General features: G+C 52.8%; 9 protein-coding genes across 9 annotated transcripts; 6 read left to right on the top strand and 3 right to left on the bottom strand.

The window, feature by feature from the left end:
* Nucleotides 1-733: 733 nt before the first annotated feature.
* NECHADRAFT_30596 (uncharacterized protein) lies at nucleotides 734-3,146 on the top strand (the record flags this gene model as incomplete). Its single annotated transcript, XM_003054096.1, has 7 exons — nucleotides 734-784; nucleotides 843-1,055; nucleotides 1,104-1,177; nucleotides 1,230-1,464; nucleotides 1,514-1,653; nucleotides 1,701-1,974; nucleotides 2,028-3,146. The coding sequence occupies 7 exons, from the start codon at nucleotides 734-736 to the stop codon at nucleotides 3,144-3,146; spliced, it is 2,106 nt and encodes a 701-aa protein (XP_003054142.1).
* Nucleotides 3,147-4,343: 1,197 nt separating this feature from the next.
* NECHADRAFT_74556 (uncharacterized protein) lies at nucleotides 4,344-4,784 on the top strand (the record flags this gene model as incomplete). Its single annotated transcript, XM_003054095.1, has 1 exon — nucleotides 4,344-4,784. The coding sequence occupies one exon, from the start codon at nucleotides 4,344-4,346 to the stop codon at nucleotides 4,782-4,784; it is 441 nt and encodes a 146-aa protein (XP_003054141.1).
* Nucleotides 4,785-5,271: 487 nt separating this feature from the next.
* Nucleotides 5,272-6,067, bottom strand: NECHADRAFT_74555 (uncharacterized protein; the record flags this gene model as incomplete). Its single annotated transcript, XM_003053376.1, has 3 exons — nucleotides 5,272-5,547; nucleotides 5,602-5,898; nucleotides 5,936-6,067. 3 exons carry the CDS (start codon nucleotides 6,065-6,067, stop codon nucleotides 5,272-5,274), a joined length of 705 nt encoding a protein of 234 aa, XP_003053422.1.
* Nucleotides 6,068-6,773: 706 nt separating this feature from the next.
* On the top strand, nucleotides 6,774-8,865 carry NECHADRAFT_89954 (uncharacterized protein; the record flags this gene model as incomplete). The annotated part of the gene is made up of 4 exons (XM_003054094.1): nucleotides 6,774-6,857; nucleotides 6,909-7,033; nucleotides 7,088-8,528; nucleotides 8,578-8,865. 4 exons carry the CDS (start codon nucleotides 6,774-6,776, stop codon nucleotides 8,863-8,865), a joined length of 1,938 nt encoding a protein of 645 aa, XP_003054140.1.
* Nucleotides 8,866-9,967: 1,102 nt separating this feature from the next.
* NECHADRAFT_74553 (uncharacterized protein) lies at nucleotides 9,968-10,529 on the top strand (the record flags this gene model as incomplete). Its single annotated transcript, XM_003054093.1, has 2 exons — nucleotides 9,968-9,975; nucleotides 10,007-10,529. The coding sequence occupies 2 exons, from the start codon at nucleotides 9,968-9,970 to the stop codon at nucleotides 10,527-10,529; spliced, it is 531 nt and encodes a 176-aa protein (XP_003054139.1).
* A 513-nt stretch (nucleotides 10,530-11,042) lies between these two features.
* Nucleotides 11,043-12,215, top strand: NECHADRAFT_74552 (uncharacterized protein; the record flags this gene model as incomplete). Its single annotated transcript, XM_003054092.1, has 2 exons — nucleotides 11,043-11,191; nucleotides 11,582-12,215. The coding sequence occupies 2 exons, from the start codon at nucleotides 11,043-11,045 to the stop codon at nucleotides 12,213-12,215; spliced, it is 783 nt and encodes a 260-aa protein (XP_003054138.1).
* A 1,492-nt stretch (nucleotides 12,216-13,707) lies between these two features.
* Nucleotides 13,708-17,422, bottom strand: NECHADRAFT_89953 (uncharacterized protein; the record flags this gene model as incomplete). The annotated part of the gene is made up of 4 exons (XM_003053375.1): nucleotides 13,708-13,815; nucleotides 13,873-15,264; nucleotides 15,301-16,982; nucleotides 17,080-17,422. 4 exons carry the CDS (start codon nucleotides 17,420-17,422, stop codon nucleotides 13,708-13,710), a joined length of 3,525 nt encoding a protein of 1,174 aa, XP_003053421.1.
* Nucleotides 17,423-20,524: 3,102 nt separating this feature from the next.
* On the top strand, nucleotides 20,525-22,540 carry NECHADRAFT_74550 (uncharacterized protein; the record flags this gene model as incomplete). Its single annotated transcript, XM_003054091.1, has 1 exon — nucleotides 20,525-22,540. One exon carries the CDS (start codon nucleotides 20,525-20,527, stop codon nucleotides 22,538-22,540), a length of 2,016 nt encoding a protein of 671 aa, XP_003054137.1.
* Nucleotides 22,541-23,420: 880 nt separating this feature from the next.
* On the bottom strand, nucleotides 23,421-25,123 carry NECHADRAFT_98696 (uncharacterized protein). Its single transcript, XM_003053374.1, has 3 exons — nucleotides 24,633-25,123; nucleotides 24,454-24,537; nucleotides 23,421-24,380 (listed from the first exon to the last, which is right to left on the bottom strand). Exons 1-3 carry the CDS (start codon nucleotides 24,663-24,665, stop codon nucleotides 23,925-23,927), a joined length of 573 nt encoding a protein of 190 aa, XP_003053420.1. The 5' UTR covers nucleotides 24,666-25,123; the 3' UTR covers nucleotides 23,421-23,924.
* Nucleotides 25,124-25,497: the final 374 nt, after the last annotated feature.

Here is a 25,497-nt window from a genome sequence, read left to right as displayed (position 1 = left end):
CTGATGAAGATGGTTTGTTATGGTCTGATCGGGCTCGTGGTGTTTTAGATCGACTTTCTTCACGGCGTCAGGGTTTAGGTCTGTCGAATTCCGGTCTTGTGTTTTCTCACTCTTTATTCTGGCAAAAGTGATTTCATCTGTTTTTCTTTTTTCCGCTTCTGTACGAGTATCTGCCATGGACGGAAAGCTGGCGGCAGAAACTCTCGACGGGTTGCCGGGTCACGAAGAGTTCTGCGGGACGTGGATAGGGAAGCGAGATATTTCCGGTTGTACAATGATTATCTGCCATGTCGGAGGGTAGCCGAATCGACATAGGTATCCAAGCATGGCAGAAGGGACAGAGAGCGAGGCAGAGGGTGATAGGCGGAGGAGGCATCTTGCGCTGATTTCATGGGCGGAAGATGATGTTCAAGAATGCGACGGCTTTTGAGAGGGGCGTATGGAAATGAGAATTGGCGAAGTAGCATACAAATGATCAATGGGACAAAGAACTAGAGATTAATTACGATTGAGTGAATACTGTTAATTTGTTGACTTGCTGGTGTCTATGGTGCTCTCAGTGGATGTATGGCTATGGGTGATGGGGTTGATGGCCTCAAGGGGCTTTGTATACAGTGCGCCGTACAGTGTGTATAGACGCGTTTCCCAGCCGAAAACGCGTCAACTCCCTTATTCAATATCCAAGCTTCAGGAGTAACAGACACATTCTCCAACCATCTCAGGACTTGTTAAAATGACCCGAGAAGCTGGAAAGGAGGAGACTTATAGCCAGGAAGACCATCAGGTGACTCATTTCATTACATCTTTCTGGGGTTGGAAACGGACACTAACGTAATAGACAGGTCGCCTACATATTTGATCCCGAAGGAGATGGGACACGCCAGAAGCCAGCCAAGCGCAGAAGGGTATCCAAGCAAGCTCAGGAGGCTTCAGAGGCTGTCGAAAATGCATCGCCATTTGTGCCGCTACTCAATGGAGCCGAGAAGCCTGAGCTCGTGCAGCTGAGGGAGACTCTTTTCCAGGAGAGCTGGGCCAAGATTGGTGATCGCATCGAGGTGAGTCGGTGAAGCTACATGGAATGAATTTCTGCTCATTCAACTCAGGGGATCCTCAAAACCTCAAACTCGGAGACGCTTGATCAAGTCAAGGCTTTTGTGGAGGATGCAAAGACGGATTGGTAACAGGCAGCCTCCCATTTGGTCATCTCGACTGTGACTGACCATGCACAGTGGGGATAGAATCCCTTCAGCGTTCATCATCACAGGCCCCAACATTGCATCACAGGATCTTCTCTTTCAGCAGCTGTCCGATTCCCTCCAGCAGGCAACCCCCAGCAAGTTTGTGAGGTTGCGGTCGTCAGAGGCATCAACACTCAAGGCGACGCTGAAGAAGATTATCCGCGATGTTACAGCAAAGGTCTCGGATGAGGAAGATGACGATCTACATGTTGGAGATGGCGGAAATGTGAGTTTCCAGAGTCACGGTTAGTAGTGCAGGGCTTATTTCGTGACAGGGCCGACGATATCTGGACTATGACCTCGAAGCATTGCATGCATTTGTCAATCCTCAGGGTTGTGAGCATGTCTTTGTGGCATTCCAGGACAGCGAAGGATTTGACAGCAGTCTTCTGTCTGATCTGATCATTCTCTTCAAGTAAGTCAAATTCTGCTACACGAAAACTTCTGCTAACTCTCTCAAAGTTCCTGGCGCCCGCGCATCCCTTTCACTCTACTTTTCGGCATCGCTACATCCGTTGAGCTTCTCCAAGCCCGGTTGCTCAAGTCAGCATGTCAGCTGATATACGGAGCACAATTCGACGTTATCCAGACCTCGGCGATCCTCGAGACCGTCTTTAAAGCTGCCGTAGCTGCGGCTGACGCTCCAATCCTCCTTGGAACGTCTCTTCTCCGCAGCATGTTGGACCGGCAGCATGATCAAGTCTCAGGTATCCAGACATTCACAATGTCGTTAAAGGTGAGCCCTGCACCAGGTCGAGTATTGCCATGCCGTTACTGATGCAAAAACAGTACGCTTATATGTGCCACTTCTACGCCAATCCTCTCAGCGTCCTAGGACATACTTCGTCGTTACAAGCAGAGCACACAGAGGCGTCGCGGCATGTGAGCTCGTTCAGGGAACATGTCGAACAGGCCGTCGAATCTGGCAATCTTGAGCACGTACAATACGCCAAGGATTTGCTTGAAAGTGACGAGTTTCTTACTGCTCGGGTAGAAGAGAGCCTGGCCAGCAGGGAGGAATCGGTCAAAGACTTTTTGCGCGCTCTGTTGATAATACAGGAGACTGATCCCCACGAGGGCGAGTTCTCGAGAGCATATGTTGCGGCCATGGAGGACGGCATCTCAATCTCTGAAGAGTCACGAGCGATCGAGTCTGTGCGGCGGATGGAAATCAATGAATTGATGGCCATGGTACGCAAGGTCATTGATATTCTACGAGACGGAGAAGCCGACCTGTTCCTTGGACCGGCAACGAAACCAGCGCACATCGAACTACAAGATGCCTTGACTAGACATGTTGTCGAACTTGAAGAGCTACACTCGAGGGCGGAGGAGCAAGGCATCACGTTGCGAAGCAAGTACAGCGGTCAGAGCAAAGTGATGCGAACTACGGTTATCGCACAAAGAGTCCAACTGAGCCGCGACTCGGCCGCGCTGACAGAAGAGGGCAAGCAGCTCACTCGGATCGTGGACGACATGACGGCCCTTCTCACGACTCATGTGTATGCACCCAAGCCCAGCTCTCTTCTACTGTCTGAAAGCTGGCTATACGACTCTCGAGCTCCTTCACGAGATGTCTTTGTGCCTCGGCCACGCATCGTCTTGGAGCGCAGTCTCACGAGACCTCACGACTACCTATCATGCTCGTGCTGTAAACCGGGTGAGCAAGACACAGCTGCAATGCTGCCTGCGACGGCGCTTCTTTACCGCCTATACCTCGAAACCGGTAGCCTCATCAACGTGGCAGATTTGTGGGCGGCGTTTGCGGCATTAGTCGGGGACGACGAAGCAGACGAGCGAAAGACACTGGTCAAGTTCTACCGCGGACTGGCCGAGCTGAGGGCTTTAGGATTCGTCAAAGCGAGCAAGAAGAAAGCGGATCACATTGCCAAGCTGAAGTGGCTCTAGAAAGAAAGATGTTTCACCGTCAGCAGCAGAGACAAGGGAACTAGGTGAACAACCGGAAGCAACAAAAAGGCGGTCTTTATGGTTTGTGTTGAAAGGACTCTGGAGTGTTATTCCGAGAACAGGCAGAAAGGAGCTAGAACCGAGGTTGGACGCCCGGATCCGACGGGAGGTCTCAACGGGCAGACTAGGAGTAGAACAGCTACGTAATGTACAGACGGTATCGACCATGTGAGGTCAGGAAGTGAGACACCAGGTGGCTGGGAGGCGAGGTTCGGGCGTGGGATGAAGGGCCAACGCATGGCCCAAGACGAGACACGCAGGAGTTGAAGCAGCGGAGCGTTGCCACAAAGAGATCATGTGAAAGGATTACAGAGTAATAGCAGCAAATGGCGGTAACTAATCGAATGGACTGAATGAAGCCATTATTCCTTGAGAGATTTCGCTTTGAGTCATGACCACCAAGTCACATTCCACGCCAAACACCTTCATGTCTCTCATTTTCAGCGCCTCCGCCCCCAGTCTAAACCCAAGCCCCGAGCCCGTCCAAGGCCAAAGACAGCCTTGTCTCACTCTCACACGGACACTACTACAACACACTATGGGCAAGCCCACACACCAAAATTAAACCCTGGCCGGCTCCGTCCAAAGAGTTTTTTTTTTCACTCTCTTGTCTTGGAGGAGGAGGGGATGGGGCCCATGTTTTTGACGAAAGCTTTAGAGGGGGAGAAAGGAGGGGGAACTCAAAGCGTCCGGTCCGTGACGAACAAAGAAGCCGCTTTTCCTAGAACAGCTCCGTGCGGCGATCCGGGCTTCAGCGGTCGTTCTCATACAAGAAGACGCTTGTTCGCCTGAATGGAGAGTTTATGGTTAATTTGAGATATCACTCTCTACTCTCTGTGTTCTCTCCTTGTTCTCTTCCCCTCCGCTCCAACAAAGACAGTCAAGTCTAGTCACAGAATCGACTACAAAACTGTGTTGCCATTCATTCACATCCAAAAGGAAGAGCCAGTTGATAAGAGACAAATTCACCTACAACTTGGGGAAAAACACACAATCAGCGACTTGACTACAAGAGCCAGTGACCATTGGGTTGGCATACAATACATACAAAAAGACCAAAGGCAACACTTGCCGTAACCTCTTCAACCACCACACACACACCACTACTCTTCACAACCCCTCCAAACTCCAGTCACCATGATGCGAGGCGAGATCCCCTCGAGGCACCGCCAGGCCCTCTGCCAACGACGACTGGCCAAGAACCCGGGCCTCCAGCGAAAGCTGGCGCAGATGGAGCTCCCCCTGGCACCCCTCGTCCAGCTCACCACGGGGGCCATCCACCCAGCGTTTCCCACGACGGTCCTCAAGTTCTGGCTCCTCACCGACGACCAGCTTGAGTCCCTGGCGCACTTTTACCACCAGAGGACACCCAACCCCTGGACGAACCAGTACCCCTGCCCCATCACCTGGAGCTCCGAGCTGCCACTCGAGGAGAAGCGTCGCAAGATGGGCAAGTTTATCGGCCTGCGGGGTTGCGACTCGCCTATTCTGCTCAAGTCGGAGGAGGAGATACTCGCCGAGGCTAGAAGGGCAAGGCTAACTGAGGAGGAGATGTGGAGGCGAAAGTATTATTCTTGACCATCAACAACCTGGGTTTTACAGACAGGCGTCTGAACAGGAGGGGGGGAAATCGTCTTTGTTGCCTTTGGAGTCTTATTGCGTGTCTGCCAATTTTTTACTTTGCCTTTGTGCTCTGCATTTCATCAGAGGGTTTGCATGGTTGGTTGCATCATTGCTGCTGCGGACTGGTCCGCCGCTGGTTTACTTTTTTACCTGGTGTTGTCGCATTTTCAAAGGAGTATCAAGAGCGGAAAGAAACGGGTAATAGGATTCGATAGAAAAGAAGCCCCATGCCATTATTTTCAAGAAATAACCTCAACGCCTATATATGGATGTTGGTCCCCTTTCCCTACTTCTCTTTCCCGTTCAACCTGCCAGAGTGAACATCTGACAAGTCAAGTGTGTTGTACAAACCAAGCAAGGTTCAACTGACTCTGGGTTGTGTTGTCAAAGTTGAAGCTCGGCCCGTCTCTCCCCCGTTCGCATAGTGATATGTGTCTCTCACTCATTTCTTGCCCTTCTTCTTGCCGCTCTTGGTCGGGGTATCGACTAGCACAGCGTCCTCCTCGCTGGCTGTCTTGGCTGAAGAGCTCTGCTCGGAGCCGTCAAGCTCCTTCATAAAGTCGGACTGGATCTGGCTGCGGCGCTTCTCCCACCACTCCTTCTCCGAGTCGGCCTGGGAGAGGAGCTCGTCCAGTTGGGTGCGGATCGCGGCGTTGGCGGCCATTTCGTGGGCGGACTGGAAGATTGACTGACCCCAGTTGGGCGCAAGGGCATTGGCCTAGTAGTTGTTAGCAAGAGTTGCCTAATATGTGTAACGAGGGCCGCGCAGTACCTCTGTGACAACATCCCTCAGCTCCTCCTCCATCTCCTTCTCGGCGCGCTGGAAGCGCTGCCACAGGTCATCACCAACGCTGCCGCGCTGCAGCAGAGAGCTGCAGGCCTGCTTGGCAGACTTGATCTGGATCAGGCGGCGAATATCCTCAACGGCGCGACGCAGCAGCGCAGCGCGGAGGACACTATCGGGGATCTTGGGACCCTTCTCGGAGCCGTCCTCGGGCGTGAGGTGCAGTAGGGACAGGTAGACGTTGCGCTGGAGGTGAGGGCCGAACCACGGGGCGAGGTTAGCGTTCTGGGCTGTGAATAACAGTGTTAGCCAGGTTTCCAACTCGAAATTGAAGCGGTATAGACTTGCCGGCCTTTCGTTTTCGGTAAATGGTCGAGAATGTCATGAGAGCGCTGCCGAGGACGAGGACATAGGCAAAGGGGAGGGCAAGGCCCTTCCAGTCAATGTCAATCATGATGGGCGAAAAGGTAAATAATCAAGGACGAAAAAAATAGCCGTGTATAGTAGAAAAAAGAGCGTAGAGAAGATCTTAGCCGACCGCGAGGGACACGCAAAAGGGTCGAGTACTCGGGCGTCGGGTGGATTAGTCCTTTAAAGTTGCTGCTGCCACTGCATGGATGGATGTTAATCGACACGACACGACTACCACTACCTCTTGGTGGTTGTGGCGCATCAAGATTTCCTTTAGGCCAGATGTCTCTTCCTTTGACTGTCTGTGGCTGGTGGAACCTCAAAGATCCTGTGGCGCAGTCACCTTTAATTGAGGTGCGACGTCACTGAACGTTAGGTAAGCCAGGCACCGCAGGATGACGCTCCATTAACGCGGATGCCGTGGGTAGGCAGGTACGTACCTGCTGCCTTGTCGACGCTGGCGGGAGCTCCATCCATTCCTCTCTCCATTGATTGATTGATTCAATGAGCTTCAACTCCACGCCACGTCTTGAGCTCTTGTTCCTCTTCACTCTTGCACAAACCTTTTTTCCCTTTTCTTCTTCAACCTCGTTCGGATCCTACATCGTCCACTACGTCCCGTCCCCGAAGTAACAACCATCGCGAGAGCCTGAATAAAGAGGCGGAGAAGAATAAGAGCACGCCAGGGAAACCCCACCAAACCAAACAACCAGCGACATCAGGACCGTGGCCTCTACAGATTGCCCGTCATGTTGCTGCGTCTTCGGGGCCCTGACGGCATGGCCCGCCTGACCGTCGAGCCAACAACTACCTTTGGAGATCTGGGGAAGCAGGTTCGTCTCTGCTATCTTGTCATGTCGTCTCATGCTAACGCCGCCATGCAGCTTCTCGATCAGCTCCCCAAGACAGTCGACCCGACCACCATTTCTCTGTCAAACGCACCCAACGGAGGCGACTCGAAGCGGCTGGCCGACATCATCAACTTCAAGGTTGGCCAGATCGGCCTCAAGTATGTCATGTTCCATGTATGCGTCATGACTCTGGAGATCTAACACCTCCATAGGCACGGCGACCTCATCTTCCTCACCTACAAGCATGCCGATGCCACCAACGGCGACGTCTCGGCTTCCAACACCTCAGCCAGACTCAACGGAAAGCCTGTACTTCCCACCGAAGACCTACCCATCAACCCGAAACCCGAGAGAATCGCCAGGCCATGGGAGGTGGTCCGTCAATCGGCCCTCGATGACCGGTTAGATCGATTAGATGGAAAGATTCCCAGGGGTCGTGATCGCATGTGCCGTCATGGCCCCAAGGGCATGTGCGACTACTGTCAACCTCTGGATCCCTTTGACCAGGGCTACCTGGCAGAGAAGAAGATCAAGTACCTGTCCTTCCACTCATACCTCCGAAAGATCAACGCCGCCACAAACAAGCCCGAGCTGGGAGCTTCGTACATTCCTCCCCTCGTCGAACCTTACTATCGAGTCAAGCACGAATGCCCATCCGGTCATCCCGCATGGCCTGAGGGTATCTGCACCAAGTGCCAGCCCAGCGCCATCACTCTACAGCCTCAGCAATTCCGTATGGTCGACCATGTGGAGTTTTCGTCACCTGCCATCATTGACAGCTTCATTGATACTTGGCGGAAAACGGGTTCTCAGCGCTTGGGTTATCTTTATGGGAAGTACGCTGAGTACACCGAGGTTCCCCTTGGCGTCAAGGCCGTTGTGGAGGCCATCTACGAGCCCCCTCAGGTTGATGAGCTTGATGGCATAACTATGAACGCATGGGAGTCGCAGAAGGAGATTGACGCCGTGGCCAAGCACTGCGGACTGGAACCCGTCGGAGTCATCTGGACCGACCTGCTGGATGCTGGCAACGGAGATGGCTCTGTCATCTGCAGACGTCATGCTGACTCGTACTTTCTCTCGTCTCTGGAGATTACCTTTTCGTCGAGGCTACAAGCACAGTATCCCAAGTCCTCCAAGTGGAGTGACACGGGCAGTTTTGGTTCCAACTTTGTGACATGCATCATCACAGGCAACGAGGACGGTGAGATTTCCATCTCATCTTACCAGATGTCCAACGAGTCGGTCGAGATGGTACGCGCCGATATCGTCGAGCCATCCGCTGATCCCAACGTTATGCTCGTGCGAGACGAGGAGGAAGACGATGGTTCTGTCAGCCGCACTCGATACATCCCTGAAGTCTTTTACCGCAGAGTCAACGAATACGGCGCCAACGTTCAGGAGAATGCCAAACCGTCCTTCCCTGTCGAGTATCTCTTCGTCACACTAACCCATGGCTTCCCGGCCGAGCCCAAGCCCATGTTTACCCAGCAAGGATTCCCTATCGAGAACCGAGAGTACATTGGTGAGAGCCAGGAGCACTCGGCGCTGTCCAAGTTCGTCAAGTCATCGCCCGGAAAGCAGCCAACCGGACAGGAGGTGTCCAACTTTCATCTCCTGTGCTTCATTCACCAGATGAGCGTCCTCTCCAAGGTACAGTCTATGAATCATGTTGTTGGAGGCACGACTAACGCATTCCCAGGACGAAGAAGCCCTGCTCTGCCGTGTGGCGAGTCAACACGACCTCGCCGATAGTTTCCAGCTCCGTTCCACCGAAGGATGGCAGACCCTCCAGGCCATCCTGCAATCGACTGGTGAGAGAATCCCCAAACGTCAGCGGGAGTGCGACGATGATCCCCAGCCCTCCTCCTCTTCCACGTCGCCCTTCCCACTCCCTGTTCGCGACTCGGGTGAGCCCCTTGCTAAGCGATTTGCTGCCTTCAGGCTGAACGAGCGCGGTGCCACGTCCGCCCATCCGTCGCCGCCCTAGTCATTAGTCAGGTACAGTGAGGGGGAGACGTTGAGGTTGAGTGAGGGGGGCTAAAAGCAAGGACTATGGGCCGGCAGGTGTTTCGTCAGGTTTTCTCTCGAACGATAAGGATGGACATTATTATTGCCTCTATGGCTGAGGCGGCGTTAGGGATGGGAATCGGAGCATGTGGCATGCATTGGGAAGGCTTGCTTGACTTGATTTGTTCATGTGAGCGAGCTAAACTCGGCTCACGGAGGAGCAGCACGGTCTAATGGACTTATTCATATTTGGACCAGATACCAGGTCGCTCACATGGGTATTACGTAGGGCATATGGCGAGCAAGTAATGGGTAACTATAGACAAGTACGGCTCTACAACTATGAGGCTGGGTGAAGTGGGAGTGCTTAATCTACAACAACGAGCGACAGCCGTAGTCATAAAGTGAAGATCAATATTTTCAAGGTTCCGACATGGAGAAGTAGCCCCAATCAGGGGGCCTATAAAGTCCATGGATAGGGGCATTTTCGAAGGCAAGTACTGATCAAGCGTCATGAATATTGAATCTACCATTAAATGACTTGCCCATGTTCTTGATGAAACAGTCTACAGGATTTACCTAGACAACTTGGAAGTATTAGTCCCCTATTAGGTTATATCTACTTTGAGTTACCTCAAGGCTTGCTTGGTGGTGAAATGCGCCAAGCTGATAATCTCGCCAGCTCTTGTTGTTGGGGTGATCATTTTTCAATAGTGAGTGGCCTTGTTCTAATAGTTCGTCTTCAGGTAGGTGTGTAGATCAGAGCTCTGCCAAACGGTTCTGTTCTGCGCCCTCGACAGTTGAACTGGGTTCCTGGATTGGTGAAGCCATACCTAGCCTACAGGTTCAAGAAAGACACCAAAGCATACACCCCAGCTGGAGCCATCAACGCATACCTATCCAGCATTTTTTCGCCCCCCCCCCCCCCCTAGGTCTCCGGTGCCTGGTGCCTCTATGCGATCGACTACTGGATTCAAGACAATCTGGACGAGAATGTCTTACGAGCCCCGCGATCGAACCATCGTCGCTGAGTGTGACGCCATCACGACAATGAACGCTCAATTGAACTCCGTCACTCCAACATGGGCAGGTCAGTTTTGGGGATACAGCATTGATTTCAGAGCCCAACCCACGAACCAAGACTTCGTCCAGATATTCCCAGGCCTCGCCCGGGCGTACGAGGACGGCGCCTTCCGAGGCGAGGCTGCTGGCCTGGTGGAGTCTCTTCGTTCGGTGCCTTTCGAATGGGCTTTCGTGACCGGCGGCCCCGGCTCGGGAAAGACTACCGCAGCTTTGGCGATAGTCAAGGCCGTCATCTCCCAGCCAGCTCGCTCTTCGGCTCCCCCGGTGGCCATCGACCAGGCTGATACCCCCAAGGCTGAGGGCGACAATGTCAATGATGCTGAGGCTGAGAATTTGGGAGGCCACACGGAAAGCGACGCTCATGGTCAGATTGACGACGGCCTCGAGCACACCAGCCCCGACATTCCGCCCCCTCCTGCTTTGCGTTGGACTGACAACAAGTCTGACAACAAGGCTGACGGTGCCGACTGCGCTGAGGAAGAGACCGCTGGTGACGTCCCATCAACCCGTCCACGTCGACCCCTGACACTCTTTACATGCTTAGGAGAAGCATCTTCCTAAATTTAGATTGCATATATTACTCGTGCTGTCTAATTCTTAGGATGAGTATCGACTAAATTGGCAAGGGGACATGCTCCATGAATGCTTCGTCTTATTCAAGTCGTACATGATGAGATCTGCCTCCCTCTCTGCCCAAGCCTGGTGAACTCTCTCCCAGCCGACCGGGTCCTGAACTGCCATAGCTCGGGCGAACTGTGACAGGGAGCCGAAAACTTGAGACGGGGACTTTTCCTCAAACGATGCCATGCGGAGCGCGTCGGAATAGCGTGCCAAAGCGAGACTGGCAGGAGCAGCAGTCGGTGACGTCGACGTGTCAGTCATGCGCGGAGCGACCTCTCCAGCTCGCTTGACATTGATCATCTCAATGTTCCAAGGCAGGACGCGGACGACTACCTTGTCCGGGCATAGAGCCGTCGCCCGACGAACAGCATCGTCCACAAGTTTGTTCTGGGGAGCCGTCCAAGCCACCCGAGCGCAACGCTGCTCCGAGATGTCCTTCGGGGCCTCATCAAAATGAAGACCTCCGGGTGTCTCGAAGTTCAACTCTTCTTCCGCGTCATCTTTGTCGAATGGGTTATCCGGTCGTGGCTCGTAGAATTCGTCCTGCTCGAGGCGGGATGCTTGGGCGTGCGGCGGTTTGACATTGACTACCACGGGCTCAGGTTGATCCCAGCTGTTGTCGACGGGCTTCATAGATGCCTCCCAGCTGTTGTCGATGGGCTTCGTAGATGCCTCCTAGGCATTGTAGACAGGCTCGGTGGATGCGTCCCGACTGTTGTTCTCAATCGCAGTGGGCTCGTCTTGAATCTGGTCAAGCATCATGAATATTGAATCTACCATCAAATCATTTGCTCATGTTCTTGATGAAATAGTCTAAAACATTCATCTTGACAGCCTAGAAACATCAGTCACCCCTTTTTAGGTTGTATATGCTTTGAGTTGCCTCAAGGTTTGCTCGCGATGGTAGTTCCGCCATCTCTTGTTCTTTGAGTAGTTATTTTTCAATAGTCCGTAGCTTTATTTCGATGATTCATCTTCATCTAGAGGTATAGATCAGAGCTCTACCACATGGTTCTCTTCTATGCCCTCGTCGCTGTGATCAAGTGTCTAATAGGCACAGTCATCTTTATAAAAGGATGTGGATTCCACGACATCCGGGTTCTGCGCAACATCGTCTTCGACTGGGTTTACGCCAAGTACGAGGGCAAGCAAGGTAACGAGCAGCCGGCCACGTCCGTCTTTGGGTCCGGAATCAAGAACACCGCCAAGTCCAACCGTGTTTCCCGTAACTTCAACGATACGCCCATCCCTTTCGACACGCAGCGCGGCCAGAACGGGGCAAGCGGTAATAAGAGAGGTCAAGATGATACTTGCGATAGTGACGAGGACGACGACTTCTCCCGCCTGATCAAGGTTCGGGCGGTCGCTAACGAAGCAGCAGCCGCAGCCCGTGAGCGGAGGTTCCCCGAGGGAACTGTGATCATCGAGGATAGCGTCGAGGAGGACGGCAAGGTATACCAGGTCTTCTGGCTTATCTCTGCGGACCAAGCTATCCTTTTCGGAGACGAGACCTGCGCCGCCGCACTCAGCATTGGACTCAAGCAAGTCCGAGAGGGAGCCAGAAAGTACCTTTCCCTGTCCGACGCGGCCCGCCGCTTGTTGGTAGCTACCTTGGGTTTCGAATGAGCCTCCTCACAACCTCGCCTCCCCGCGTAAGCAAGGAGATGAACGAATCGACTGCCAGAGCGCACTCATCCCAATCATCCAAGCACTATCTAAGAATTTGTAAAGAATAACATAGGAATATGTTGATCTCTCATCTTAATTTTAGTGAGTTTAGGAAGAGACTTATCCCCGTCGCCTCCGCCCTCTTCGTTCTCGTTGCCCGCGCCTCCGTTGTTCTGGCCGACAGTTGCGGCCGCTCTGTAGCTTGGCCACGAGTGCCTTTGCTGGTAGCCGATCGAGAGCGTCTGAGCCGCTTCGACGCCATCGTTCGTGGCGTAGGGAAACCAGAACCGCCCGTTGAGCGAGGCTGCGATGGGAACTGGTATGGCCACTGTGTACAACTCGGACTCGCGCGCGACTATCATGCGGGTCCCGTCGGTGACCTTGTAATCCGCCGCCTTGGCCCGTTTGGCGGCCTTTTGGAACTGCTTCAGCGCGACGCCCGGGTTGTTGAAGATGGGTTTAGTTGCTATGGCGTTGATGAGCGATACCACGGCGGGGTCGGCCCTGAACGGCTTGTTGAGGGGAAGGTCCATGGTCAGCACAAAGTCCTTGTCGACTCCCAGTAGCTTTGAGATTCCCGTACAGGCCGAAAGACAATCGTTGTGCTACCTTTATCCTCCTTCTCCTATTAGATACCTGACTCATTGGGCAAGGCCATCCACTGTTGTAGCAGAAGATAAGGGGGCGGTTCTCGTTCAGCACCCTCTGCCAGTCCCCCAGCATAATGCAGTTAGTATTTCTAAGAGAGATACAAGTCACCACTGTTGGTTCCTGGGACGGGGTTGACGTGGACGCGCTCATGGAGCATATCCCCTTGCCAGTTTAGTCGATATTTATCCTAAGAGTTAGATAGCATAAGTAATATATATAAACTAAGATAAGGAAAATACTTCTCTTAAAGTATATAAAGAGTATTAGGGGTCGACGTAGATGGGTTAATAGGATATATTCCCTTGCTAATTTAGTTAATTATTATTGTAAGAATTAGACAGCATGACTAGTATATGTAAACTAAATTTAGGAAGATACTTCTCCTAAAGTATATAAAGAGTATTATATCGGCGTGGATGGGTTAATGGGACTTATTCCCTTGCCAATTTAGACTGTAATTATCCTAAGAGTTGGACAATATGAACAGTATATATGACTCAAGTTTAGGAAGATGCTTCTACGAAAACAGACCAAGAGTATGAAGAGTCATCATCATAATTTTAAACCATTTTTTTACTATCCTTAACTAATCCCTGACCTAGAGATTGCAAAGAGTGAGAGAAACCTCTAGCTACCTTTTTTTTCCATACCCCCAGATGCTTTTTTAAATTATCCTCGACTAATCCCTGAAATCCAGGGAATGGTATCGATAATGAAACTTCCAGAAACAAAACGCCAGTCATCTTCCCTTACATTCCAGGCGCTTCGCTTGGGGGGTTGTGTATCGTTGTTGATGTTTTTACAGAGGCTTGCCGTGGATGAAATCAGACCATCGGCGGACCTCGGCGGGGATGCCCTCAGGTCGGGGGAGCTTCTCGCTCATGCACTGAGCAAACAGGATGGCGGTCTAATGATGATGTTAGCTAGCTGTTCACGCTTGGTTATGGAGTTGAGAAAAGCGTACCTGGGGCTCCATGAACAGAGGGACGCCAAAGTCGACAGCGTTTCGGCGCATGACGTAGTCGACATCAAGAGTGGTCTTGCCACGGGCCTCGGCGAGGTTAAAGGCACCGCGGATGTCGTACTTCTTGAAGACCTCACGGAGGGCTCGCTTGTCCTCCTTGGGGAACTCAATGACCTCGACCTCGACCTTTTGCTTCGAGTTGGCCTCGATGAACTCCTTGACCTCGGGTCGGGCGGCATAGAGCTTGTAGCCTAGGGGAGCAACATAGTCGATGACCTGGGTGAGCCAGGGCTTGGAGATGGTACCACCGAAGAGGAGACCCTCACCAGGCTCAGGCATGCGGAAGTTCATGGTGGACTGGAGAGAAGTCCAGTAGGCCTCGACAAGATCCTTACCGAAGCAAGCAATCTCACCAGTAGAGGCCATCTCGACGCCGAGGAAAGGATCAGCGCCAGCGAGACGAGTCCAGGAGAACTGGGGAACCTTGGTGGCAAGGTAGTCACGCTTGACAGCCATGAGATCGGTAGGCTCAGGAACATCCTTTCCAACGAGAGCCTTGGTGGCGACGTCGATGAAGTTGGTGCCAAGGACCTTGCTGACGAAGGGGAAAGATCGAGAGGCACGGAGGTTGCACTCAATGACCTTGAGCAGAGGCTCACCACCCTCGGGGTTTTCGGCCTTGATGATCTGCATGTTGAAAGGACCGGTGATCTTCCAGGCCTCGGCAACCTTCTCGGCAATTTCCTTGACGCGCTCCATGGTGGTGCTGTCGAGGGTGGCGGGAGGAAGAACAAGGGTAGCGTCACCAGAGTGAACACCAGCCTGCTCAACATGCTCAGAAACAGCGTGGACGACAAGCTTGCCCTTGGAAGCAACACCGTCGACATCAATCTCCTGGGCACCCTCGATGAACTTGGTGATGACAACGGGGTGGTCAGGGGAAACGTTGCTGGCGGCCTCGAGCTTGTCCTTGAGGTCCTCCTGGCTTCGGATCACAGTCATGGCAGCACCAGACAGGACGTAGCTGGGACGAACCAGAACGGGGTAGCCAACCTCATCAGCAAACTCCTCAGCGGCCTTGACAGAAGTAAGCTCCTTCCAGGCGGGCTGGTCGACGCCAATGCTGTCGAGGATCTCGGAGAACTTCTGACGGTCCTCAGCCTTATCAATGTCCTTAGGGTCGGTACCCAGAACCTTAGCCCCACCTGTCTCCTGCAGTCGGAGAGCGATGTTCTGGGGTAATTGGCCGCCCACCGAAACCACCACACCAGAAGCGTTCTCGAGCTCGTAGATATCCATCACCCTCTCGTAACTCAACTCTTCGAAATAAAGCTTGTCGGCAGTGTCGAAATCAGTGCTATAGGTTTCAGGATTGTACAAATTTGGTTTTAGCTTTTAATTCATATAATAGGGGTTGGTTGAACTCACGTTGATCATCACGGTCTTCTCTCCCATCTGTCGGAGTGCCTGGGTCGCGCTCACAGCACACCAATCGAACTCGACAGAGCTACCAATTCGGTAGACACCGCTTCCGAGAATGACGGTTCCGTTATCCTCAAAAGTGACATCGTGGGAAGAGCCGTTGTAAGTAGTGTAAAGGTAGTTGGTGTCAGCGGGGAACTCGGCGGCGAGTGTGTCAATCTTCTTGACCCAGGGGCGGATGTTGAGCGACAATCGGTGGGCACGGACTTCGTCCTCAGTGCTCTTGACGGCGGTAGCAATCTGTCGGTCAGAGAAACCCATCTTCTTGGCCTTGAGAACCTGATCCTTCTTCAGGTTCTGGAGGCCACCAGAGCCCTCGAGCTCTCGGGTGCAGTCGACAATGTTCTGCAACTTGTACAGGAACCACTTGTCAATCTTGGTCAGGTCATGGACCTTCTCGACAGAGTAGTTCTCGTGGAGCATGGCCTGACCGACGGCGAGCCATCGGCGGTCGGTAGGGTTCTGAAGCTCAAAGTCGAGATCCTCAAACTTGTCGCCCTGGAATCCGACAAATCGGGGGTCAACCTGGCGGATAGCCTTCTGGAAAGACTCCTCAAAGGTTCGGCCAATAGCCATAACCTCGCCAACAGACTTCATGGCACTGCCAATGTCGCGCTTGACGTGCTGGAACTTGGAAAGATCCCATCGAGGAATCTTGGTAACAATGTAGTCCAAAGAGGGCTCAAAGTTGGCGGTAGTGGTCTTGGTGACTGCGTTGGGCAGCTCGGGGAGGGTGTGTCCGAGACCAATCTTGGCGGCGGTGTAAGCCAAGGGGTATCCGGTAGCCTTGGAGGCCAGAGCAGAAGATCGCGAAAGACGGGCGTTGACCTCAATGACTCGGTAGTCAAGACCATCAGGCTGGAGAGCATACTGGACGTTACACTCGCCAACAACACCAAGATGTCGGACAATCTTGATGGCAGCGCTTCGGAGCATGTGGTACTCCTCATCGCTCAGGGTCTGACTGGGGGCAACGACAATCGAGTCACCAGTGTGGATACCAAGAGGATCAAAGTTCTCCATGTTGCACACGGTGATACAGTTGTTGTTGGCATCGCGGACCACCTCGTATTCAACCTCCTTCCAGCCCTTGAGCGACTTCTCGACAAGGATCTGAGGGGAGAGGGTCAGGGATCGAGCGGCCATGTTTCGGAGCTCTTCCTCGTTGTTGGCGAAACCAGAGCCGAGACCTCCCAGAGCATAGGCAGCTCGGACAATAATGGGGTATCCGACCTTTTCGGCAGCGTCGAGAGCCTCCTCGATGGTACCGACAGCGATGGACTTGGCGATAGGAATTTCAATCTCCTCCAGAGCCTTGGCGAAGAGGTCACGATCCTCAGACAGCTCGAGGGTCCTGACACTAGTGCCGAGGACCTTGACTCCGTACTTCTCAAAGAGACCGAGTCGCTGCATCTCGACACCCAAGTTGAGGGCGGTCTGTCCACCAAAGGACAGGAAAATGCCATCGGGCTTCTCCTTCTCGATGACATAGGTGACGTACTCGGGAGTAACGGGGAGGTAGTAGACCTCGTCAGCCAGACTATGGTTGGTCTGGATAGTAGCGATGTTGGGGTTGATGAGAACAGAGGCGACGCCAGCCTCCTTCAGGGCCTTGAGAGCCTGGGATCCTGTAAAGTGGTTCGATAGTTAGCCAGGATACTCATTTACAAGTGAGTCACGGGAATGTCCATGTCAATTGAGTGAGTCGCAATTGATAGTACGAACCTGAGTAGTCAAACTCGCCGGCCTGGCCAATGGCAAGACCACCACTGCCAATGACGAGGACCTTCTTGACATCAACAGCCTGGCTGGGCTTGATGACTCCACTGTCAAGATAGGCCTTGGGGTTCGGGGCGGCCTGGGTGGCAGAGCTGTAGGCGCGCATCACCTTGACGGATCCCAGGCGCTTCGACTGAGCCGGCCTCACAGAGGCCATTGAGACACGGCATGACGCCGCAAGGGTGGCCGAGGAGAAGGAGCGGACGGGCAGAGCTCGCGGGACTCGGCGTCCATGTCGGAGCAGAGCCGGAGCTCGACCGGCGAGTGTGGTTATCAGATTCGCAGGCATGGCGATGGCGATGGCGGCGGTGTCGCAGGCGGATCAATGCGTATATGGCACCGTCCCGCTGGCAAGCTTGCCCTTCTGAGTCCCGGATCCTAAGGTCGTCTGGGAATTTGCGACGTGAAGGAGGTGAGCGCCGGTGACTCTTTTGTGTAGGTTTCTGGCGGGGGGGATGAGAAAGCAGCTGCTGTGGAGGGCGGCTTCGTGAAGAAAAAGGCGGTACTGATAAGATAAGGAGGGGGGCCCTGGGCTGAAAATTATTCTGGTGTGTGACTCCCAGTCTCGGTGACGCATCGCAGGCATCTCGGACGCAGAGTCCTCAGTGGTCGGATATCTGTCGGCGCCCCAACATTTTGGCGTCGGATCGGGTGGCCTTGGTCTTTGCTTGGTCTTTGCTTGGTCTTGCTTTGGCCTCCTCTCTCGAGGGCGGGATGGATGGGGATGAGAGAATTATCCAAAAGCGAAAGGGATCGGCCGTCACTAGTAGCGGCGGTAGGTCCATGTTGGTGCGTAGATAAGTTAGATACACCAGCCAGTGCAGATTCTTCTCCCCTCGGGCAGCTTCGCAATTTGTTTGTGTGCATTTCTTTCATGTCCATTGACTGCTGTGATATCTCCCATGTTTGTTTGGTACTTGGTACCTGCAGCCAGATACCGAATCAGGTATGAGGTGGGAGTTACATTTGCCCTGCAGCTCTCCATTGCTGAGCTCCCCAGATAAAGCTAGCAAGCAGATGGGGCCTGACGATGGCCGATGGTCGGACACAAGCCGGATCCCTGTCTAACGAAGGTCAAATTTTGTTCGCGGCACAACGTCAATGGCTCTGCCGAAGGTAATATGTAATCTTGCTTGTTGTCTACCGAGTCAATGGGGCTTTCTCGACCATCGCACTGGTCCAAACTGGTGTGGTAGCTCCAAGCTTGACTAGCTAGGGCCCGCTGCGAGATCGCAGCTTGCGCAAGCAAACAAGATCCAATGTCCGATTAATCGGCAAGCGGTTGAGCAAAAAGAATGGCTGTCCCACGAGGCAAAAAGCCCACTGAAGGGGAAAGCAGACGCCCGAGGCGAGTCTCGATCTCGCAACCCTTCGATGGTACAGCAACTTCCAGATTAGGAGAGTTGCTTACGTAAAAGTCGAAAGCTCTAACCAATTGAGCTACCCGGGCTTTTTTGTTGCGGAAACTTCTCTAACTGAAACCTATAGACCTAGAGTTTTTTTCTCTGTCAAAGCTCGAAGAAGCACGGGGATAGCTTCCGATCGAACCAACAATAACCGCATCCCGCCCGGAGAAGTCCCCCGAAACTGGAGGCGGCGGGGACAAAACGCCCAGCCCCGCCGCTGCTCGGACCCGTGACGGCCTTGAAAACCCTGCAAGAAGGAATTGAGTCATGTTCAAATGTCCGATTCGGATTTGATGAGTTTTCCATTGACTCAACTAGGTGTATCAAATTTCATTGGGCGCGATAACGGTGTTGTATAAATCGTGCGCAGTCCTTACGTGTCTTCATGCATGTGAAGCCCTTGCTCCTAAGAACAACAATGCTGTGTTACCGCGGCATTAGATTAGCAGCGTAGCATCAACGGCAACATGAATGCCTGTGCGACTAGAAAACTATACTAGGTGAAATCATGGATGCCACCTTTCCACTTCATACCACTGTATCAATTGGATATCAATATCCATACAATTACCCATCTCAAAACAAACTCCTGCACCAGGGTTACCCTACATGATTTATTTATACGCCATTGGCCAATTTTCAAGCCCGGTCCATATTAGTGCGGGTAGCCGCCCAAGAGCCGAAGCCATCGGGAAGGGATTCGGTCCCGGTGATTTCATCACACAGGCACGCGTTCGCAGAAAAACATGAGATACTGAGTCAATGATCTCTATTTTCTGAGGTAAATAAAAGTCCCGAAATATAATAAATAAAATACTTAAAGACTTATGATATTATTACTTATTTTTATCTCTTATTTAGTATATAATTAGGTTATTATGTGAGTACTCTTTGCTGAGTATAAATGCTCTAGTGTCTCAAGTTTTCTTGCGTCCAGGTGGCAGGCAATCTCTCACACGAACTCTCTCCACTGAGATTTTCGTTCACCTGCCCTTGTCGAAAACACAGTGCTGCATGTGATCTCAGCGTTGAAACAACCGCTCCTGCTGTTTCCAAGTGTATGGGTTGGCCAGGTGTCGGCAAATAGTTGATCCCATCTCCGACTACTCTCCCTGCCTACCTACTTAGGAAGGACTTGCTCATTCAACTTCACCCGCATTCCTCGGCCAATACAGAGTCTCCCGCGTTCCAACTACGAGCCGTCCCAAGGGCATCTCTCTCCTTCAGAAACCGTACCCACAAAGCAGCAGAACGACCCCAACATGGATATCATCATCACGAGAAACAAAGCTGTTAGAAGGCTAGGCGCAAGCGCTGCTACCTGTCCGTTCCGAAGCCATCAGCTCACGCGTGCTTGGTCACGGATGATCTCAATTCCGTTCAAGTGAAGGATGGATACCAAGCGGTGTCTGATAGTCGTTTTAGAAACCAGGCCGTTTCTGCTTGGCATTCAAAAGGCAGGACGATCACCGAGAACTTCATGAATGTCCGTAGTCGGCATTCCGTCCTTGATGTCGTTGCAAGGCATACTCCCTCGAAGCTCGCAGAGTAGCCTCTCCCAGGACTAGTCGTGACAGCACCAAACAACGTCCATTACTCTAACCCTGCCGCCCTGGGAAATCCCCCTCCATACCCGCATCCAAAATGTCGCAGACCTTACACCTTCGGTCAATATCGATAGAGCTCTCATTGCTCTCCACCGCTACCCCGTGGTTCATGGCACCGAGAACACACCGAGACAACGGTCTATACTAATTGATTGATGGCCGGATATCTCGAAAGCTGCAGCTATAAGATGACAGCATGCTCGCCTTGAAGACTGAACTTATCATCACTATCACGATCACAACCACTTCAACTACCCTCATCACTACTTCACCTAAAGAGCTTTGGCATTTGCTTCCAAAGTTTCCAGTCTCTCCTTCAATCAACTCATTAGCCTTCTGATCATATCACTCCCTTTTACATCGACACTTTTCAGCAAAATGAAGTCCATCTCTTTCGTCCTCACCCTACTCCTCAGCAGCGCTCTGGCTGCTCCCTTCGAGTCTACCTACTCTAGCCTATCCGCCCGCGAGGAGGCCGGCCTCTTCGACGACTTGAAGGGTGGTAGCCTCGGCCCACGGGCTAGCGATGACACCGTTGCGCGTGCTACGGATGACCTGGACAAGTTCCTTGCATCACTCGGCGGTCAAGGAAAGGGCGACAGCAAGGCGCCTTCCAAGCGTGAGGAAGCCCTCCTCGGTGAGCTCCTAGCTGGTCTTATCCCTGGCCTGACTGGCGGCTCCGGAGCCGTTGGAGGACTCACCAAGGGCGCCACTGACGCTGTGGACGGCGTGACCGGTGGCCTTACCAAGGAGCTCAAGGAAAAGCTTGGTGATGTTACCGGTAGCGCTGGAGGTCTTACCAAGGACGTTACCGACAAGCTTGATGGTCTCACTGGTAAGGGATCTGATAAGCAGAAGCGTGAGGAAGCCCTTCTCGGTGAGCTCCTAGCTGGTTTCATCCCCGGCCTGACTGGCGGCTCCGGAGCTGTTGGAGACCTCACCAAGGGGCTCACCGACACAGTGGGCGGCGCGACTGGTGGCCTTACCAAGGAGCTCAAGGAAAAGCTTGGTGATGTTACCGGCAGCACTGGAGGCCTTACCAAGGACGTTACCGACAAGCTGGATGGTCTCACTGGTAAGGGATCCGACAAGCAGAAGCGTGAGGAGGCCTTTGTTGTCGGCGACCTTCTAGGTTTGATTAGCGGTCTTACCGGCGGCCTGACTGGCGGCGCTGGTGGCAGTGCAGCCGCTGGAGGACTCACCGAGGGGCTCAAGGACAAGCTTGGTGATGTTACCGGTAGCGCTGGAGATCTTCCCAAAGACCTTACCGAAAAGCTGGGTGCCCTGGCTGGCGGAAAGTCTGGCGAAGACGGTGCCGACAAGAAGGGATCCGACAAGCAGAAGCGCGAGGAGGCTCTTGCCGGGCTACCCCTTGAGAAGATTCTTCCTCTTCTGAAGGCGCTCGGGCTCGGAAAGCGTGAAGAGGCTCTTGGTGGACTCCCCGATTCCATCGAAGATCTCCTCAAGCTCCTAGGACTTGACAAGCGAGACGAAGCACTCTCTAAGCGTGAGGAGGCTATTCTGCCCATCCCCCTTGATGACCTCCTTAAGCTTCTAGGCGGACTCACCAAGAGTGGCAAGCAGGGCCTTGGCAAGCGCGAGGAGGCCATTGCTGGACTTCCCATCTCTATCAAAGATCTCCTCAGCATCCTAGGGCTTGGCAAGGGTAGCGAAGAGGGCCTCTCCAAGCGTGAGGAGGCCATTGCTGGACTCCCTTCGCTCGATGATCTCCTTAAAATCCTAGGACTTGACAAGCGTGGCGAAGAGGGTCTCTCCAAGCGTGAGGAGGCTATTCTGCCCATCCCCCTTGGTAACCTCCTTAAGCTTCTAGGTGGACTCACCAAGAGTGGCAAGCAGGGCCTTGGAAAGCGCGAGGAGGCCATTGCCGGACTCCCCGTCGGTGCCATCCTTGACCTCCTTAAGAGTCTTGGACTCAGCAAGAGAGATGGACAGGAGCTATCTGAGCGCGAGGTCGCTGGTATTGGGAGAATTCTCAGCCTCAACCTCCTGCCGCTCACCAAGGGATCAGGAAAGCGAGATGTCGCTGAAGGATCATCCATTGATCGCCGAGACCCCATCGTTCTCACTCCTGAGATCATCGAGTCTCTTATTCGCCAGAAGCTCGAGGCTGCCAAGAAGGGCAAGGGTGAGATCAAGGACAAGGCCAGTGGCAAGGACAAGCGCGAGGTGGCAAACCACCAAGCCGCTGGCGATATCACCGATGAGCTCAAGGAAATTCTTGAGGCTCTCCTGGGTGGTGCCGACAAGCTCCCTGCCGTCGACTCGATCAAGCAGGCCGTGGAGGACAAGGCTGGCGATGCCAAGGATGTGGCTAAGGATGCCTCGGGAAAGACCAAGGAGGCTGTTGCCGCTGTTGACCCTGTCTCTGCTTAGGGACTCGGTTTGTGATGCCTGATGAGGCGATTGGATGTGAGAGGAGGACTTGGACAGAAAAACAATGGCCAGAAAGGGGAGAGAAGGATTCATTCACTATTCTTAGCAAACTTTATTTTCATTCTTAGCCCGCTTGGTAGTCAGTCAGGGTTTATTTCATCAAAATCTCTTATCAGTTGCTTATTCCATTCACTTTGTCTTGGCTGCCTCGTGAGTATTTTTGATAGATGTCTTCACTTGTCATTCGGCATGCGCTTTGGTAGCTCTGGTAGTCCCACCCCAAAGGAACAATTTTGTTGTGCTATATTTATTCACAAGCTTCTTTGTTCTAATGTCATTGGCGAAGAATGATCTACAGCACGCTAGGTGTTCTGTTCATTACCACGGCTTTTTTGGTACTCAAACAAAGGCTTCAGTGTTCCATCAGCCTCCACATCTACATGATGGCATAGCCTCCCGCCACGGTGCATATTAGAGAAGCCCCTTCGGCCTCCGAGAGACCCTTTCATCCTGTCTTCAACTTTTAATATCTGTAGACCTGCATCGGTATCGCCATCTGCTTATTCTACAATAACACAGCAACAAGACAGCACACGTTTGGAACACAGGAGCTCCAAAATGTGCTATCAGATGTCATTATACCATTGTCGTCACATGGGTCGTGAGCGCATACCATGTCAACGGGAACCACCGCGAAGAAACTACTACTGTCTGAGGTTTTTGGTAGATTGGTTATGGCCGCCTGGCTATTGCGACGACTTGCCTAACCCCCTACAGCGGGTGAATAGAGCCTGTGAGAGCTGCAGGGCCAAGCCCATCGAGGACTGGCCGTTACGGAACAAGTTAATCATTCGGCGTCGGGGACGTGTGAAGTAGACTATGGCATAAATAGATAGATAGATGGTGCTTTCTTAAATGCTAACTCGATTATCAAGATCAACTCCGTACACTCCAGGCGGCATTCAAGGTGCCAGCCAACATGACCCCGTCCATTGTACAGGTAGATAGATTCCTTCCCTAAACTGTGCATGCTGAATTTGATTGATAATGTGTGGCTCTCAAAGCAACCTAACAGCCGTGTAAGCAAATGAAAACTGCTATAGTAAACATGAAGCGTGTGAAAAGATGATACGGGTGAGGTCACTAAAACCACCTTGCACTCCAATAGTGGCCTAAAGACCGTCGCAGACTTTTTCCATCCTTAAGATGTGACACTAAAGTCGGCATTTTCATGTGTCGATGGCGGTTCGGCCAAGCTCGTGGGCTCGAATCGCGGTTCGTCTTGGCACTCGAACTGGCATGCATGGCATCCTTGGGTAATTGACCGCATGCCAAGACATGGGGTTCAAAGACGACATTACAAGCCATATCCAGGCATCACCCTTTATTGGGCCTTGCCGTTCTTAGACTTGGCCTTGAACTTCTCAATCTCGACCTGAACCTTCTTGTTCACACGAGCCTGCAGTTCGGGCCTGTAACCAAGCTTGAAGAGCATCTCGAGCCACACAAACATGGGGGCAAGGAAGATGGCTTGGATGAGGTTGTCGAGCAGGGCAGGGGCCCGGCCCTCAAAGGTGCCGTGGCCGATGAACTGAAAGATCCAGCAGACGATGTGGAGGGCCAAGGCGCCCTGGAAGGTCGTCTCAGGACTCTGCTGGCGCAGGTAGTTACCAAAAGCGGCACCACCCATGCAGAAAGCGGCCAGAAGGAATCCGGCAAACGGCTCAAGGAGCAAATACAGCAGGGAGTAGAGGCTGGCGGCGATGGTACCAAGGTTGAGTTCCAGATAGGGGATGGTGAGCCAGGATGGTGTGGGGATGAGAGTGCCAGTATATGTGGCCTGCAAGTACCGGTGAGCATATGTTCGCGGTAAATGAGTGATCAGCAATGAGAGATCAAGGGATAAGACGAACCATGCAAAAGGCCGAGATGAGGATGAGAGGAACGCAGACCATGTGAATGGCGATGTTGATCGAGTTATGGTGGTAAGCACCATACTGGACAGAGCATGGTTAGCGGATTCAAGATATGACATCGATGTGGACTCAAGTGGAATAAAGCTTGTGCTGGGAAGACCGTGTGAGGGACTTACAAAGGTCAAATGCTGCTCCAGGTCTAGAGACATGATGGGCGATGGCTTGGCAGAGAAGACGGCGGCAGTTGAGATAAACCGAAAGGACAGACGCAGGCAGAAAAGGACAAGATCCAACAACTGAGCAATAGAATAGGGATACAGTCAGTTGAGTCGAGTTGAGTCGAGACCTTGGCTGGGACCTAAGCTGGCTGCGGTTGTGGATCTGGCGGTATTAGGAAATTCCGGGGCGGGATAAGGCGGAGGGAGAGGAGACGAAGGAAGGCCTGGTCGATGATGCGATGTTGATATCGTCACAGCCCAGGTTATTAGGAGAAGGTACGGATACGTGAATAAAGACAGCGCAGCGCAGTGCAGTGCAGCCAGGTGACAGACTCTCTTTGAGAATGAGCCGAGGCCTATTGGATGGCACAGTACGGGTGGCGCGTTACGGACAGAGTGAAAAAGGAGAGAGCAGAAGCGAACAAGCCAAAGATGCAGACAGACGAAAGCCAAAAAGAGGAGGGGGAGGGGGAAGATGGAAGAGAAGGGGGTGAAGGAGGTGGAAGAGGCCGAGGTGGAGGTTAGAAGTGAATGGAGTGAGACTGGAGCGTCTGTCGCAGCAGGCAATGAGAGTGAGTGAATGAATGAATGGTTGAATTACTTGCTGTGTTGTCCTGGCGGGCATGTGTTAGGTTTTTTCCCTCTCTCACTCAGTGTCCACTAGCAATGGGACACTTCCAGGTTTGGGGGGCACCTGCGCCTGCACCCGCACCTTCCACAGCGCGCACCTCACCTCACATCTGCACCTTCCCATGTGGGGCAGGGTCGGTGTCCGTGCCTCGGATCAAATGGACCTTCTTTCCTTCCATCCCATGTATTCATC

Source organism: Fusarium vanettenii (assembly GCF_000151355.1).
Source record: "Fusarium vanettenii 77-13-4 chromosome 1 genomic scaffold NECHAsca_1_chr1_3_0, whole genome shotgun sequence".
Lineage (NCBI taxonomy): Eukaryota > Fungi > Ascomycota > Sordariomycetes > Hypocreales > Nectriaceae > Fusarium > Fusarium vanettenii.
Note: the sequence above shows the minus strand (reverse complement) of the source record. Positions and strands in the feature narration are given on the sequence as shown.